This window comes from Cydia amplana, chromosome 3 (assembly GCF_948474715.1).
Source record: "Cydia amplana chromosome 3, ilCydAmpl1.1, whole genome shotgun sequence".
In the NCBI taxonomy this organism is placed as follows: domain Eukaryota; kingdom Metazoa; phylum Arthropoda; class Insecta; order Lepidoptera; family Tortricidae; genus Cydia; species Cydia amplana.
This window is the reverse complement of record NC_086071.1, coordinates 15,012,950-15,029,425: the sequence shown is the minus strand read 5'-3', so window position 1 is coordinate 15,029,425 and position 16,476 is coordinate 15,012,950. Positions and strand designations below refer to the sequence as shown.

General features: G+C 43.3%; 1 protein-coding gene across 1 annotated transcript in view; it reads right to left on the bottom strand.

Annotated features, from left to right (window-relative positions):
• Window positions 1-16,476, bottom strand: part of LOC134662834 (periodic tryptophan protein 2 homolog) — a 35,468-nt gene that overhangs the window by 3,527 nt on the left and 15,465 nt on the right. Inside the window, exons 12-18 of the mRNA XM_063519156.1 lie at window positions 16,235-16,426; window positions 14,728-14,873; window positions 12,114-12,261; window positions 10,136-10,279; window positions 9,511-9,620; window positions 6,495-6,643; window positions 2,764-2,968 (exon numbers count right to left, since the gene is read on the bottom strand). Of these exons, the coding sequence (XP_063375226.1) occupies window positions 2,764-2,968; window positions 6,495-6,643; window positions 9,511-9,620; window positions 10,136-10,279; window positions 12,114-12,261; window positions 14,728-14,873; window positions 16,235-16,426 (1,094 nt within the window). The remainder of the gene's footprint in view (window positions 1-2,763; window positions 2,969-6,494; window positions 6,644-9,510; window positions 9,621-10,135; window positions 10,280-12,113; window positions 12,262-14,727; window positions 14,874-16,234; window positions 16,427-16,476) is intronic.

Here is a 16,476-nt window from a genome sequence, read left to right as displayed (position 1 = left end):
TGACAAGGTCGGTTTGTACTTGATATATTTCCGAGGGCAGACCCACTAAACCCACTACTCCGGCGTTTCACCCTCTTTGCCGTTCGTGAGGGCGCACTGGGATGTCATTCCGCCTCGGCGCATTCCGGCAGCCCCGGCTTATCGCCAGGGCACCCTCACTATGCAGGGGGGGATCAGAAACGCTTGATCCCCACCCCTACCAGGCCTATGGAACTCTCCGCGCGAGCTCGGATTTATACCTACGAAACTCTTCCCGTTCACGGTAGAAAAGCAAGCCACTGCCAGTTGGTTGCCACACGCGCTCACGCACGCACGTCGCGAAGCGGCGGCGGCCTGCTCGAATATATCAAAATGTATGCGAAAGAAATGTCTTCGTCACGAACAAAATAACACAGTAGTGTGAATGGATGCAAAAACAACAAAACTAATAATAAAATCCGTTTTTGCTCTTCCGATAGCTAGGAAAAGTAAGTGGACATTCTCAATAGGTATAAATATTTTTTTTACGATAATTGCAAGCTATGTAGGTGGTATGAACTTACGAAATCTATAGTTTAGGTAAGTAGGTAGGTACTTTTTTGTAAAATCATTTCTAATCGTCGCGTCGGCATTCGGCAACCCTAGCTTTGTGCCGGTGCGCGCGGTGTGGGGAGCGGCGCGTTGAAGGTCATTCCATTGTATTTTTGTGTAGGTATCAAAACGGTAGGTATTTGCGTTTTCTTTGAGAGATAAGTATCTGTTCGTAAGAACTATTATATAATCTGTGCCCCTACGACGTTTGTGGGGCCGTGCAATGCGGGTTCGGTACCCGCCGGCCCCACTAGGGTTCGAGGCGAGCATACGCTCTGCGCCCTCGACCCTGCCGCCTGCGTCGGAGAGGAAGCGCGTCAGCAGCCGCTCCTCCTTCTGCGACATGACATTTCCTCTCGCTACCCAGCATCGGTTAGAGCGTTACCCTGCATACGATTATCATTATCACAAAACATAATAATATGGTTTGTGCAGCGCCGTCTAGTTGAGTGTTTGAATTTACATCTCTACTACAATATTTAACTTTTTGACACAGAGTACGAAATCTTCGTCAGGCGACCACAAATGTAAATCAGCAACATGCTTCGTCCAAAACAAACCAATGATGATATCCGCAACAGGCTTTGTCATTTTCAAATTATAATACAAAGTAAAACAAAACAATTGTCACGAATCGTACCTGGCTCAAAATTTCCCATCACACTGGCAGCGTTTCCACGTTGAATGGCCAATGAGATTTGTTGAACCAGGTACGATCCGGACCGAGGGTCACGCCCCCTGTCCCTCAGACGCCGGCCCAAATCCCCTACGAATTCCTTAGCCTCCAAAGCCCAAGATCCCGCAGTCTTGACTGCAACTGGCACAAAGTCGTAAATTGGCTCCAGGGCAGAGTACTTAGCATGCTTCATTTTAGCCGCATACTCCGCGGCTGAGCCAGCGGACACGGACAGCGGAGTACGAAATAAATTATTAAATAATTCACTATGTACATACATTTTGCTCAGCTGCGAGTACTTGACCGTCAGCGCTTTCTCGAGCGCCAGCAGCGCGCTCTGCGGGAACTTGTTCTTCCCGGTGAGAATGCAGCTGGTCCACACCAGCAGGTGTTCCAGGTGAGGGCTCTCCTCGAGGAGGCGGGCGACGGAGGCGGTGAGGCGGTGGGCGTAGTCCTCGTCCAGTGACGTCACTGTCAGCTCGACTGAGGGCAGACATTTAAATAATTCACAATGTACTTACATTTTGCTCAGCTGCGAGTACTTGACCGTCAGCGCTTTCTCAAGCGCCAGCAGCGCGCTCTGCGGGAACTTGTTCTTCCCGGTGAGAATGCACCTGGTCCACACCAGCAGGTGTTCCAGGTGAGGGCTCTCCTCGATGAGGCGAGCGACGGAGGCAGTGAGGCGGTGGGCGTAGTCCTCGTCCAGTGACGTCACTGTCAGCTCGACTCAGCATAACGACAGATAGGGACAAACGACGATCATCAACCGTAACTCATTAAGTTAGCAGCCGTTTAAGAATATGTACTTATCTTAAGTATAAGGAGTTACATATATCTTTGCTATGTACTTACATTTTGCTCAGCTGCGAGTACTTGACCGTCAGCGCTTTCTCAAGCGCCAGCAGCGCGCTCTGCGGGAACTTATTCTTCCCGGTGAGAATGCACCTGGTCCACACCAGCAGGTGTTCCAGGTGAGGGCTCTCCTCGAGGAGGCGGGCGACGGAGGCGGTGAGGCGGTGGGCGTAGTCCTCGTCCAGTGACGTCACTGTCAGCTCGACTGAGCATAACGACAGATAGGGACAAACGACGATCATCAACCGTAACTCATTAAGTTAGCGGCCGTTTAAGAATATGTACTTATCTTAAGTATAAGGAGTTACATATATCTTTGCTATGTACTTACATTTTGCTCAGCTGCGAGTACTTGACCGTCAGCGCCTTCTCGAGCGCCAACAGCGCGCTCTGCGGGAACTTGTTCTTCCCGGTGAGAATGCAGCTGGTCCACACCAGCAGGTGTTCCAGGTGAGGGCTCTCCTCGAGGAGGCGGGCGACGGAGGCGGTGAGGCGGTGGGCGTAGTCCTCGTCCAGTGACGTCACTGTCAGCTCGACTGAGCATAACGACAGATAGGGACAAACGACGATCATCAACCGTAACTCATTAAGTTAGCGGCCGTTTAAGAATATGTACTTATCTTAAGTACAAGGAGTTACATATAATATCTTAGCTATGTACTTACATTTTGCTGAGCTGCGAGTACTTGACCGTCAGCGCCTTCTCGAGCGCCAGCAGCGCGCTCTGCGGGAACTTGTTCTTCCCGGTGAGAATGCACCTGGTCCACACCAGCAGGTGTTCCAGGTGAGGGCTCTCCTCGAGGAGGCGGGCGACGGAGGCGGTGAGGCGGTGGGCGTAGTCCTCGTCCAGTGACGTCACTGTCAGCTCGACTGTGACAGAAATTTACGTTTTGATTTTAACTTGTATTTTTAACCGACGAAAAAAACGGAGGAGGTTCTCAAGTCGACACGTATATTTTTTTTTACGCATAACTTTTTACAGAGTAGTTCGATTTTGATAATTATTTTTATAATATATAAATTTGGAAAAAAAATCCAACCTTAAGGGTAGGAAAATAGGCGATGATTGATTTTTCAATCACCGATTGAAACAAAAAATGGAAAATATTAAAAACTTTTTACAAAAAAAATTAAACCGACTTCAAAAAGGATGAGATGAAATATTATCCTTTTTGAAGTCTATGCGTTACCAACTGATATGTTTGAAGTCGGTGCCAAGCCAAGTAGTAACAATACCAGTCATAAATAATCAGCTTTATGGCTATAAATCCCATTTTTGACTCGTATAGTTACTACTTGGCTTGGCACCGACTTCAAACATATCAGTTGGTAACGCATAGACTTCAAAAAGGATAATATTTTATTTCATCCTTCTTGAAGTCGGTTTAATTTTTAACTAAGAAAATATAAGTCAAAATTTAAAAAAATTGTGGAAAGCATCTCTGCTTTAACTAACGAGACGCTTTCCACATAGATTTTCGTACATTCGCGCCTGTTGTTATCTCTATTGCACGCGCATACAATTGTAAAGTGTCATTCTATGGAACTTGCAAACTATGTAAAGAAACCGCCATATTAAAATTATCTCTGAATGTCAATTTACTAGTGATTTTTGTTTACATAGTTAGCAAGTTCTATAGAATGACACTTTAGTGCATAATTCTTTACCATCGTATTTTCACGGAAACGTACGAACGTGTCATGCTATTTCAGTCAGTCTCAGTCAGTACAAAACGTGTTGAGGTTGACTGAAGTAGCATGACAAAAATATGAACGTTTCCGAGAAAATACGATGGTAAAAGATTATGCACTACATCTTAATTATATTGCTGTAATTATGCCGGTTGTCCAGAGATGTACAAAATGGTTTTAAAAAAGCATTTAAATACAAAATGCAAAATACTTTTCAGATTTACTATTTCAAATGCAAAATACCAAATAGTTTTGCGTTTTGTATTTCAAATGCTAAATGCAAAATAGGTATTTTCAAAATACTTTTTCAAAATAAAATACCTTTTGACCAAATCTCAGATATTTTTATTTATTTTAGGTATTTATCATGAGAATAGCCATAGAATAGATAATGTTCGTCGTCGTTCGCGAGTCTAAACTCTAAACGGCTATAAGACGCGCACTCTGACCAAAGAAGAAAAAGCGGCCAAGTGCGAGTCGGACTCGCCCATGAAGGGTTCCGTATTTAGGCGATTTAAGACGTATAAAAAAAAACTACTTACTAGATCTCGTTCAAACCAATTTTCGGTGGAAGTTTACATGGTAATGTACATCATAAATTTTTTTTAGTTTTTTTCATTCTCTTATTTTAGAAGTTACAGGGGGGGGGACACACATTTTACCACTTTGGAAGTGTCTCTCGCGCAAACTATTCAGTTTAGAAAAAAATGATATTAGAAACCTCAATATCATTTTTGAAGACCTATCCATAGATACCCCACACGTATGGGTTTGATGAAAAAAAAATTTTTGAGTTTCAGTTCGAAGTATGGGGAACCCCAAAAATTTATTGTTTTTTTTTCTATTTTTGTGTGAAAATCTTAATGCGGTTCACAGAATACATCTACTTACCAAGTTTCAACAGTATAGTTCTTATAGTTTCGGAGAAAAGTGGCTGTGACATACGGACGGACAGACAGACGGACAGACGGACAGACGGACAGACGGACAGACAGACAGACAGACAGACAGACAGACAGACAGACATGACGAATCTATAAGGGTTCCGTTTTTTGCCATTTGGCTACGGAACCCTAAAAAGCGGCCAAGTGCGAGTCGGACTCGCCCATGAAGGGTTCCGTATTTAGGCGATTTATGACGTATAAAAAAAAAACTACTTACTAGATCTCGTTCAAACCAATTTTCGGTGGAAGTTTACATGGTAATGTACATCATATATTTTTTTTAGTTTTATCATTCTCTTATTTTAGAAGTTAGAGGGGGGGGGACACACATTTTACCACTTTGGAAGTGTCTCTCGCGCAAACTATTCAGTTTAGAAAAAAATGATATTAGAAACGTCAATATCATTTTTGAAGACCTATCCATATATAGGTACACGTATGGGTTTGATGAAAAAAAAATTTTTGAGTTTCAGTTCGAAGTATGGGGAACCCCAAAAATTTATTGTTTTTTTTCTATTTTTGTGTGAAAATCTTAATGCGGTTCACAGAATACATCTACTTACCAAGTTTCAACAGTATAGTTCTTATAGTTTCGGAGAAAAGTGGCTGTGACATACGGACGGACAGACAGACGGACAGACAGACAGACATGACGAATCTATAAGGGTTCCGTTTTTTGCCATTTGGCTACGGAACCCTAAAAAGGGCGCGCATGGCTAGCAGGCGCCTCTATCGGTCAAATTCGGCAATACAAGCGTCATTCGTTCATTTCATTTTGTTTGACTGGTAATGTTGGCTAAACTTAATCACAAAGTATTTTGCATTTTGAAATGAATATTAAAAATGCAAAGTATTTCAAATAAAATACAAAATGGTTTTTACTAAAAGGCATTTAAATGCAAAATACAAAATAGGTATTTTGCATTTTGTATTTGCATTTTAAATAGAAGTATTTCAAATAAATCGCATCTCTGCGGTTGTCAATGTCACTGTGTGAGCTGGACAGTAATATAATAATGCGCGTGCAATAGAGATAGCAACAGGGGGTCAATGTACGCAAAATCTATATGGAAAGCGTCTCTTTAGTAAACGTGGAAACATTATGGAATCTGTAGAATGTTCACATTTTTTGGTTACTTTAAAACGGCAAATTTCCTCCGGCTGTACCGTCGCCATCATATACATCGGAGCGGCCAAGGCGCTCACAAATATCTGAACACGCCTCTATTGTCAAGGCGCTAGAGTACGTGTTCAGATTTTTTTGAGATTCGTCGGCTCCGATATATCTGATGGCGACTGTACCAGGATTCGAGCGCGGGGCCTCCAGCTCCGATGTATAAGTACTCTTAGGTATTTTGATTTTAGTATGTATAGCTATATTTTTATGAGAGAGAGAGAGATAGAGAGAGGCAAAGGGAGACCCAAAGAACGCTGGATTGACGAAATTCAAAGAATTGCTGGTAGAGACTGGAAGCTTAAAGCACAAGACAGAATAAAATGGAAACAGATGGAGGAGGCCTTTACCCAAAGCGGGGCCATGTAAAGGAAAAAACTACTAAATTTAATTGTATGTAAATATGCATGGAATTAAATGGCTATATTATTATTATTATATTTTTGTGTCGTACGCCGAAAGGCACACCATGGACTTACATATTACCTAAACTGACACCTTATGTAGACCATGATGACGAAATAAATGAATCTTTGAATCTTCGTAACCAGGGTCACTATCGACTAGGCTAGGGACTGTTACTTACTGTCTGTGCTGGGCACAGCCTCCACGCACTCCCTGATGAGGCTGTGTTCGTTGAGCTGCAGCGCACTCACTAAAGCGAGGCCCCAAGAGCGCTCAGATAATTTCTGTTTCACCGCGCCCGGCGTTGAGTCCGCTTCTAATCGATATGGCCTAGGGGAAAAAGAGATAACGATAGGATCACTATCGACTAGGCTAGGGACTGTTACTTACTGTCTGTGCTGAGCACTGCCTCCACGCACTCCCTGATGAGGCTGTGCTCGTTGAGCTGCAGCGCGCTCACTAAAGCGGGGCTCCAAGAGCGCTCAGATAATTTCTGTTTCACCGCGCCCGGCGTCGAGTCCGCTTCTAATCGATATGGCCTAGGGGAAAAATAGATAACGATAGGGTCACTATCGACTAGGCTAGGGACTGTTACTTACTGTCTGTGCTGGGCACAGCCTCCACACACTCCCTGATGAGGCTGTGTTCGTTGAGCTGCAGCGCGCTCACTAAAGCGGGGCCCCAAGAGCGCTCAGATAATTTCTGTTTCACCGCGCCTGGCGTCGAGTCCGCTTCTAATCGATATGACCTAGGAGAAAAATAGATAACGATAGGGTCACTGTCGACTAGGCTAGGGACTGTTACTTACTGTCTGTGCTGGGCACAGCCTCCACGCACTCCCTGATAAGGCTGTGTTCGTTGAGCTGCAGCGCGCTCACTAAAGCGGGGCCCCAAGAGCGCTCAGATAATTTCTGTTTCACCGCGCCTGGCGTCGAGTCCGCTTCTAATCGATATGGCCTAGGGGAAAAAGAGATAACGATAGGATCACTATCGACTAGGCTAGGGACTGTTACTTACTGTCTGTGCTGGGCACAGCCTCCACGCACTCCCTGATAAGGCTGTGTTCGTTGAGCTGCAACGCGCTCACTAAAGCGGGGCCCCAAGAGCGCTCAGATAATTTCTGTTTCACCGCGCCCGGCGTCGAGTCCGCTTCTAATCGATATGGCCTAGGGGAAAAAGAGATAACGATAGGATCACTATCGACTAGGCTAGGGACTGTTACTTACTGTCTGTGCTGGGCACAGCCTCCACACACTCCCTGATGAGGCTGTACTCGTTAAGCTGCAGCGCGCTCACTAAAGCGGGGCCCCAAGAGCGCTCAGATAATTTCTGTTTCACCGCGCCTGGCGTCGAGTCCGCTTCTAATCGATATGGCCTAGGGGAAAAATAGATAACGATAAGGTCACTATCGACTAGGCTAGGGACTGTTACTTACTGTCTGTGCTGGGCACAGCCTCCACGCATTCCCTGATGAGGCTGTGTTCGTTGAGCTGCAGCGCGCTCACTAAAGCGGGGCCCCAAGAGCGCTCAGATAATTTCTGTTTCACCGCGCCCGGCGTTGAGTCCGCTTCTAATCGATATGGCCTAGGGGAAAAAGAGATAACGATAGGATCACTATCGACTAGGCTAGGGACTGTTACTTACTGTCTGTGCTGGGCACTGCCTCCACGCACTCCCTGATGAGGCTGTGCTCGTTGAGCTGCAGTGCGCTCACTAAAGCGGGGCCCCAAGAGCGCTCAGATAATTTCTGTTTCACCGCGCCCGACGTTGAGTCCGCTTCTAATCGATATGGCCTAGGGGAAAAAGAGATAACGATAGGATCACTATCGACTAGGCTAGGGACTGTTACTTACTGTCTGTGCTGGGCACTGCCTCCACGCACTCCCTGATGAGGCTGTGTTCGTTGAGCTGCAGCGCGCTCACTAAAGCGGGGCCCCAAGAGCGCTCAGATAATTTCTGTTTCACCGCGCCCGGCGTCGAGTCCGCTTCTAATCGATATGGCCTAGGGGAAAAATAGATAACGATAGGGTCACTATCGACTAGGCTAGGGACTGTTACTTACTGTCTGTGCTGGGCACTGCCTCCACGCACTCCCTGATGAGGCTGTGCTCGTTGAGCTGCAGTGCGCTCACTAAAGCGGGGCCCCAAGAGCGCTCAGATAATTTCTGTTTCACCGCGCCCGGCGTTGAGTCCGCTTCTAATCGATATGGCCTAGGGGAAAAAGAGATAACGATAGGATCACTATCGACTAGGCTAGGGACTGTTACTTACTGTCTGTGCTGGGCACTGCCTCCACGCACTCCCTGATGAGGCTGTGCTCGTTGAGCTGCAGTGCGCTCACTAAAGCGGGGCCCCAAGAGCGCTCAGATAATTTCTGTTTCACCGCGCCTGGCGTCGAGTCCGCTTCTAATCGATATGGCCTAGGGGAAAAATAGATAACGATATATTTTAAATAAATATTGACATACGAGTATAGTCCGTAGATTGGAATCTGGCCCCGTACGGCTAATCCTTTGTCTATTGTGTTAAGTAAAACCGCACGTGCCGCTACCTGCGAAAATAGGGTAAGCCGACACTCAGTAACCGTAGTTCTTGGGTGGTCCCTGCCACACAAGAAATGGTTAAATATTTTTCCATTTGTTCATTTTGAACCTTATTACAATCTCCATAGAGTGGTAATTCAATAACCGGTAAAAACGGCCCAACTATATTTTTAGACAAGTAGAAGCACGTGCGGTTTCACTTAACAATAGACATAGGATAAGCCGTTCGAGGCCAGTTCCGAATCGACCGACTATACTCAAGATCCTATTTTTATAATCATACAAAAGTTTTAAGGGTAATAATTGTAATAAATAATAAGGAATCTAAATGGTTTCTTACAATTCAAGGAATGTCAGGTCAGGTGACAAACAAAAGTCACTACAGGTGTAGTGCATAATTATTTTCCATCGTTTATTCACGGAAAAGTACGAACGTGTCTTGCTACTCGTATTTCAGTCAGTCTCGGTACAAAAAGTACTGAGTTTGACTGAAGTAGCATAACAAATACGAAAGTTTCCGAGAAAAACGATGGAAAACCGTTATGCACTCCATCTGTAGCTACCACCACAAGTTCAGTGTCATAGTAAGTAAACCGCGTACCATACCCTAGGAAACCAGAGCATAAGGATGAGTAGAAATATTCGATTACTAACCTAAAAGTCCCATCCATGCCGGCATTCTGACTATACAGGAATAAGCCCTCAGTGGCCGCGCAAGCGAAGCTCTCGCCAGTAGGCGAGAAACGCAGGCAGTGGACGCGGACCTAAAATAAAATATGTACAATACAATACAATATGACACTTTGATAACACGTCAGTTGTAATTTTTACACTTCGATGACTGGTCTGGCCTAGTGGGTAGTGACCCTGATGCCTGTGAAGCCGCGGTCCTGGGTTCGAATCCCGGTAAGGGCATTTATTTGTGTGATGACACATATTTGTTCCTGAGTTTTGGGTGTTTTCTATGTATTTATTTATTTGTATATTATATCGTTGTTTGAGTAGGTACCCACAACACAAGCCTTCTTGAGCTTACTGTGGGACTTAGTCAATCTGTGTAAGAATGTCCTATAATATTTATAATATTACTTATTTATTTATAATACCTACCAGTGGCGGCGCGTCCATAAAAGCCGATTCCCACCGGCTTGCCTGTTTTTGGACGTTTGAGCAGAGTGGTTAAGGAAATATGTAAGCCAAATTAGCCCCGGCATGCCTATGAGTATGTTTGACGCGCCGCCACTGATACCTACTACTACGTGATAGTAAAATATTCTACCTCAGGTTTGATATTTCTGTCAGCCATATCACCCTCTTTCACGCCAGGCAGACGGATGGCCACATCTCCGCCCTCTAGGTGCGTTCTGTCTTCCACCAGCGCCATGTTACCGAACTCCGTAAGGTGACGGCGGTTTATGTAGTCCTGGTAATCACACAAAAAAAATTAAAGTGGAAAAATTACTGTCTTGGGTGAGACTTGAACTCACGACCTCTGGATACCTAATCATATTAGGGCGTTTTCTAAAATAAATATGGAAAACCCGATTCTCCCAGATCCTGGTGTTTTTGGGTTCTTTCAACTCAGAATCACTAGCATATTCAATCCTGATGATAAAAAAAATTGTCCCAAAATTTTGTATGAAAATTGTACATTCCACTACGTCACGTTACATACAAGTGAAAAAATTTCTCATACTAAAAACGTGACGTAATGGAATGGACATTTTGGGACATCTTTTTTTAATGGTAGGATGGAGAGTGCTGTCGATTCTGAGTAGAATGAGCCCAAGAATGTCCAGATTTGAAAGAATCGTGTTTTCGATATTTATTTTAGAAAAAGCCCATTAATCATCACATCGTTCGCAGAAGTTTCTGCTTGTTAAAAATTAGAATTACAAAAAAAATTGTCTGGCAAAAATAATTTGTCAGTAGAAAAAAACTGGCCAAGAGTATGGGCCATGCTCAGAGTAGTTGCCTGTCCGTCACAATAGGCTGCCTTGAACGGCGGCTATTAGTAAGAATCATATTACACAACAACTAATCCCAGTTATAGAGGTTCGTTTTATCTCACTAACAGAGGTAATTCAGTGCTAGTGTCGGGATCGCACCATGAGTCCCAGCTATAGAGGTTTCTCACTTATCCAGGTCCCACTTAACCAGGTTTCACTGTATTATAGTATAGTATTAGTGGTAAGAATCATGTATATACATGCAGCAGCAGAGATAGTTTATCTCCCCTTCCCCCCAGCAAACAAATTATCTCTTCAACTAAAATTGTTCAAATAAAATGTATGGTTTATTCATTTCACTGTTTATTTATTTAAATTGCTTAATTTCTCTATTACATTCATTACCTATTAGATTAGTCTTTACTTAGCCTAGTGTGGGGCCACAGGTAATTATTAATTGTTAATAAGGTTTTTTCTTTTAAATAAATATTATTCTTATTCTGTCAAATTTTGAGCAAAGAAAACCTTATGTAGGTATTAGGTAGTTGTCAAGAGTTTCATTCCCTTTTTCCAAAAGCGATCGCATGTCGGAATTTACAAGCACAGCGACATACCCTGTACGCCTGCTTGGAATAATTTATAATGTTCTTTATACGAAGGTCGCTGGTTCAAACCCCGGCTCGTACCAATGAGTTTTTCGAAACTTATGTACGAAATATCATTTGATATTTATTTACCAGTCGATTTTCGGTGAAGGAAAACATCGTGAGGGAACCGGACTAATCACAATAAGGTCTATATAGCTTCCCCTCTGGGTTGGAAGGTCAGATGGCAGTCGCTTTCGTAAAAACTAGTGGCCACGCCATTTCCTGGGATTAGTTGCCAAGCGGACCGCATGCTCCCATGAGCCGTGGTAAAATGCCGGAACAACGCGAGGAAGATGATACGTAAGCAAGGTGATAAAATAAGTTTTTGGCAAAAATTTCATTTTTGGTACTTACAAGCTTTTATCGCTGTTGTACTTTTCTTACGACAGACAACTAATACTCATCGAGACAATTCTAAAAACCCCTAACACAATTAGGTTGCGTTGTTTCATCACAGAGTTCCTATGGCCACCTCCTGTCTCCATCATCAGATCAGCTCGATGGTACCATAATATTGCATTGTCACCCGACTTACATGTGTATGCAAAATTTCAGCTCAATCGGAAACCGGGAAGTGGATCAAATTTAACTTGCAAGATTCCATTACATAGTTACATACAGGTCGACCTAATAAAAGCGTGTTAAAGATAAAAGCACTCACATTGATCGCATCTAGGGACCTGTTCTGTGTGATGGTGAATTTCCTGATGAGGATCGACTCTTTCACGCTGTAGAGGCACACGTACTTCGCGTTGCCGGCGCCGAGGACGCACTGCCCGTCCGCAGAGTAGCATATTGTTGTGAACGCCCTGAAATTTGAGGAGTGGAGTTGGCCGGTCGAGGTATTTAGCAGATGGCGGCATCATAGCTTGCCCTGTCATAGTCATAGTCATAGTCATTTATTTATAATATTTTAAATATTACATGTCAATTTATTTAGGTATTAGGTTCCGTTGTTATATAATACTCAAATTAATTAAATAATCAGCTTAATTAAGATATCAGGATAGGTACCATTACAATGTCAGTTATTCAATTAAATTAGATACATTACATTATTATTAATAAAATACATTTACAAATTATTCGGTAAGTCAAAAAAATCCTTAACATCGTAAAAAGAGTAGTCCAATAGCCATTTTCTTAATTTTTTTTTAAATATTTGTGTACTACCCGCATTCTTTATCTCCGCTGGGAGCTTGTTGTATACTTTAGGTCCTACATGTGACATGATTTTAGATGACTTGGTCAATCTAATAAGTTCAGTGCGGAGTTGATTTTTCGATCCCTGTCTTGTGCGAGTTGTCTTTTTGCACGAGAATGTGTCTAGATTTTCATTAACATGTTTTGCTACATCATAAATGAACTGAGAAGGCAGTGTAAGAATATTGTTCATCTTGAATAAATCATGTGCTGGGGTACAAATGAGATCCTGTCAATCCATAGAATTGTGTCAAATTTTTAATGCCTTGGATGCCAGCCAAATCTCATAGAAAAAGGGCAAGCTATGATGGCGCCATCTATGCAAACCTTTGACATTTGCTAACTCCATTATTGCAGCACACTCATCACATCACTTATCTGAGGGCCACGGAACGGACGCCCCGTCAAGCAATAAATAAATAAAAATAAAAAATTATTTATTTACCAACACAAAAATAAACTATGAATTGCAAGTACAGCAAAAAATCAGATAGAATTTACAAATATTCGTCCAAAATGGATGAGACTCAGCGAGACCGCTGATTATCAGTCCCCAACCAAAAAAAAAGCTAATTCTTAACAAAGTGAATAAATAAATAACTAACCTAACTAACTTACTAACTAACCAGATGAATAGTTCCCCTGCCATGGCGATGTTATCATTAGACAGTGTATTATTTCAAAGGCTTAATAAAATTAATGGCATTTAATGGCATATAAATAAATGTCTATTTCTAAAAATCAATAGCAAAAATCGAATCTGCTCACAAAATTTTACAAGAATCGGTTAAGAAATACGACCTGTGGCCGGACAGCAGGACAGACATACGATACGAAAGCATTTAGGCCCAAGCTGAAAAGAAGACGCTTGGCGCTCTATCGGTGACTCACAGTTATTTAATTTACAGATTATAGTGCTATAGTCTAGCAAAAAAAAATGTAGCTCAAGCACTCGTATCACGTAACTAGAAACAAACCTAGAATCAAGCGTTGATTGCTTAATCACATGTAAATCCGGGTTACACGTGTTAAATAAACATTTACGTTGTACCAGGGCCCAAATCACCCTTATACAGTACCTAATAGTATAGAAGGCGGGCGCGTTCTGAATAAATAACAAGTGAAGTCAAGGGGTGAAGGTGAAAGTTATCGGTATAGAGAAAAAATATAGTAAGACAAGAGTGCTCACTCCATACATAAGTTTTGGTACCAAAAACACTATTATTTTCATAGTCTACATCTTGCATCGAGTAGCGGAATTATCAGTACTGCTACATCTATTGTCAAGTAGCAGTACTGATAATTTCGCTACTCGATGCTAGATGTCGACTATGAAAATAATAGTCTTTTTGGTACCAAAACTGATGTATGGAGTGAGCAATCTAATGGCGAGATTTTGCTGAGACGATTCAGCGCTTATTTTAACAGTCGGATTCGAATGTAAATGTAAATGGGAAGGGATGGGGAAGGAAAAGGAAGGGTGGGAAGGGGAGAGAAGGGAAGGGAGGGAAGGGGAGGGAAGGGAATTAAGTGTCGGGAGTAAAATGTAGCGTTATGAACTTATCATTACAATGCATCAATCCAGGGGGTTCCCATTCTTTTTCAGTCCGCGGCGCACTGTAAAGTATAATCTCGGCGCCCTAACCTAGCTAGGCTATTCAAAATTGATAGGTAACATGGTGAGGATTGTCTCAAGGGCGCCGCGTCGCAGTTTGGGCACCCCTGCAATTTGCCTGCATTACTCTTTAACATATTTTCTCGTTTATAAACCTATTTTCAATGCATACAAAAAAAACATGATACATAACTCAATCTAAAAATAAAACCTGAACTACAAATAGAATAAAAGTCAATTAATATAAATAAAACTCAAATAAATCTAAAAATGGCCCCTGCAGGATAGCGCCAAGAATGCTGGCAGCATTTCCTCGCTGGGTTGTTAGGCTGAGCGAGGAAGCTGCCAGCTCTTCGGTCTCCTGTGGCGACTCTAAGTCTCTTCGACAGGTTTTTTAAGAGAATCCGAGCGCCAGGGCTCCATGGACACTTTATAGGAATTAATGTGTACTACTAACTTGGTTTTAAGCATCTGTTGTGGTGTGACCAAGTCACGGTCGCCCCGGCCCGATGCCAGATCGATCCGACCCTCTATACTGCCATTTTGCTCGCAGGTTGTCGCGTCGAAGAATGTGATGGCGCCGTCAAGCGTTGATACTGCTATCTGAAAAGAACATTGAGTTAAATGAAAGTAACACAGACGGGTATACCAACCATTTCTTCTGAGAAATGTTGGACTATGTGTTAGTATCTACTACAGAAATTTGGTTTATAAATCAAACACCATAAAAGCAGGTTAGAAGGGTGACCCGGGAGAACGTAACCATGGTTACCGGGTGCAAAAATTAAGTTGTACTTTAATGTTGAATTAATCGATCAATCGGTATCATAAGACATAAATTATGCTTTCACTTACCTTAATACAACATCAGGTCGAAAAGCGTCCGAATTCATATATAACTTCGCATTTAGAACGATTTTCATCCACCTAACCGATACGAGACAAGCTTTGATAGCTCTATAGTTTCATAGCTAACCAATCTAGAACCGTATATAGTATGACATATTCAGGCCTGAACGCGACTTGCAGTGCGTCGGAAATCATCTGTATAGTTTCGCTCTCAGAGCTGTTCTATACAGTTCCAGAGACGGACGGTCTTGTCCCAACTGGCCAACGCGTGCTCAGTAGTTTCAGAGCTAAGGAATCTAGAACCGTATAAAGTGTGTCATAGAGTAGAGATTGCCATACCTGTTCCCCATCAGGCCTGACCGCGACTTGCAATGCGTCGGAGATCATCTGTATAGTTTCGCTCTCAGAACTGTTCTCTATACAGTTCCAGAGACGGACGGTCTTGTCCCAACTGGCCAACGGGTGCTCAGTAGCTTCAAAGCTAAGGAATCAAGAACCGTATATAGTATGTCATAGAGTAGAGATTGCCATACCTGTTCCCCGTCAGGCCTGAACACGACTTGCAGTGCGTCGGAGATCATCTGTATAGTTTCGCTCTCAGAGCTGTTCTCTATACAGTTCCAGAGACGGACGGTCTTGTCCCAACTGGCCAACGCGTGCTCAGTAGTTTCAGAGCTAAGGAATCTAGAACCGTATAAAGTGTGTCATAGAGTAGAGATTGCCATACCTGTTCCCCGTCAGGCCTGAACACGACTTGCAGTGCGTCGGAGATCATCTGTATAGTTTCGCTCTCAGAGCTGTTCTCTATACAGTTCCAGAGACGGACGGTCTTGTCCCAACTGGCCAACGCGTGCTCAGTAGTTTCAGAGCTAAGGAATCTAGAACCGTATAAAGTGTGTCATAGAGTAGAGATTGCCATACCTGTTCCCCGTCAGGCCTGAACACGACTTGCAGTGCGTCGGAGATCATCTGTATAGTTTCGCTCTCAGAACTGTTCTCTATACAGTTCCAGAGACGGACGGTCTTGTCCCAACTGGCCAACGCGTGCTCAGTAGTTTCAGAGCTAAGGAATCTAGAACCGTATAAAGTGTGTCATAGAGTAGAGATTGCCATACCTGTTCCCCGTCAGGCCTGAACACGACTTGCAGTGCGTCGGAGATCATCTGTATAGTTTCGCTCTCAGAACTGTTCTCTATACAGTTCCAGAGACGGACGGTCTTGTCCCAACTGGCCGAGGCGAGGCGAGAGCTCGACAGAGCAGGATTGAAGGCTAAACTGGATACTGGAGCTTCGTGGCCTCCCAATACCTGTTATAAAGTATAATACTTTTAGGCCATAAATAAACGTAAGTCTTACG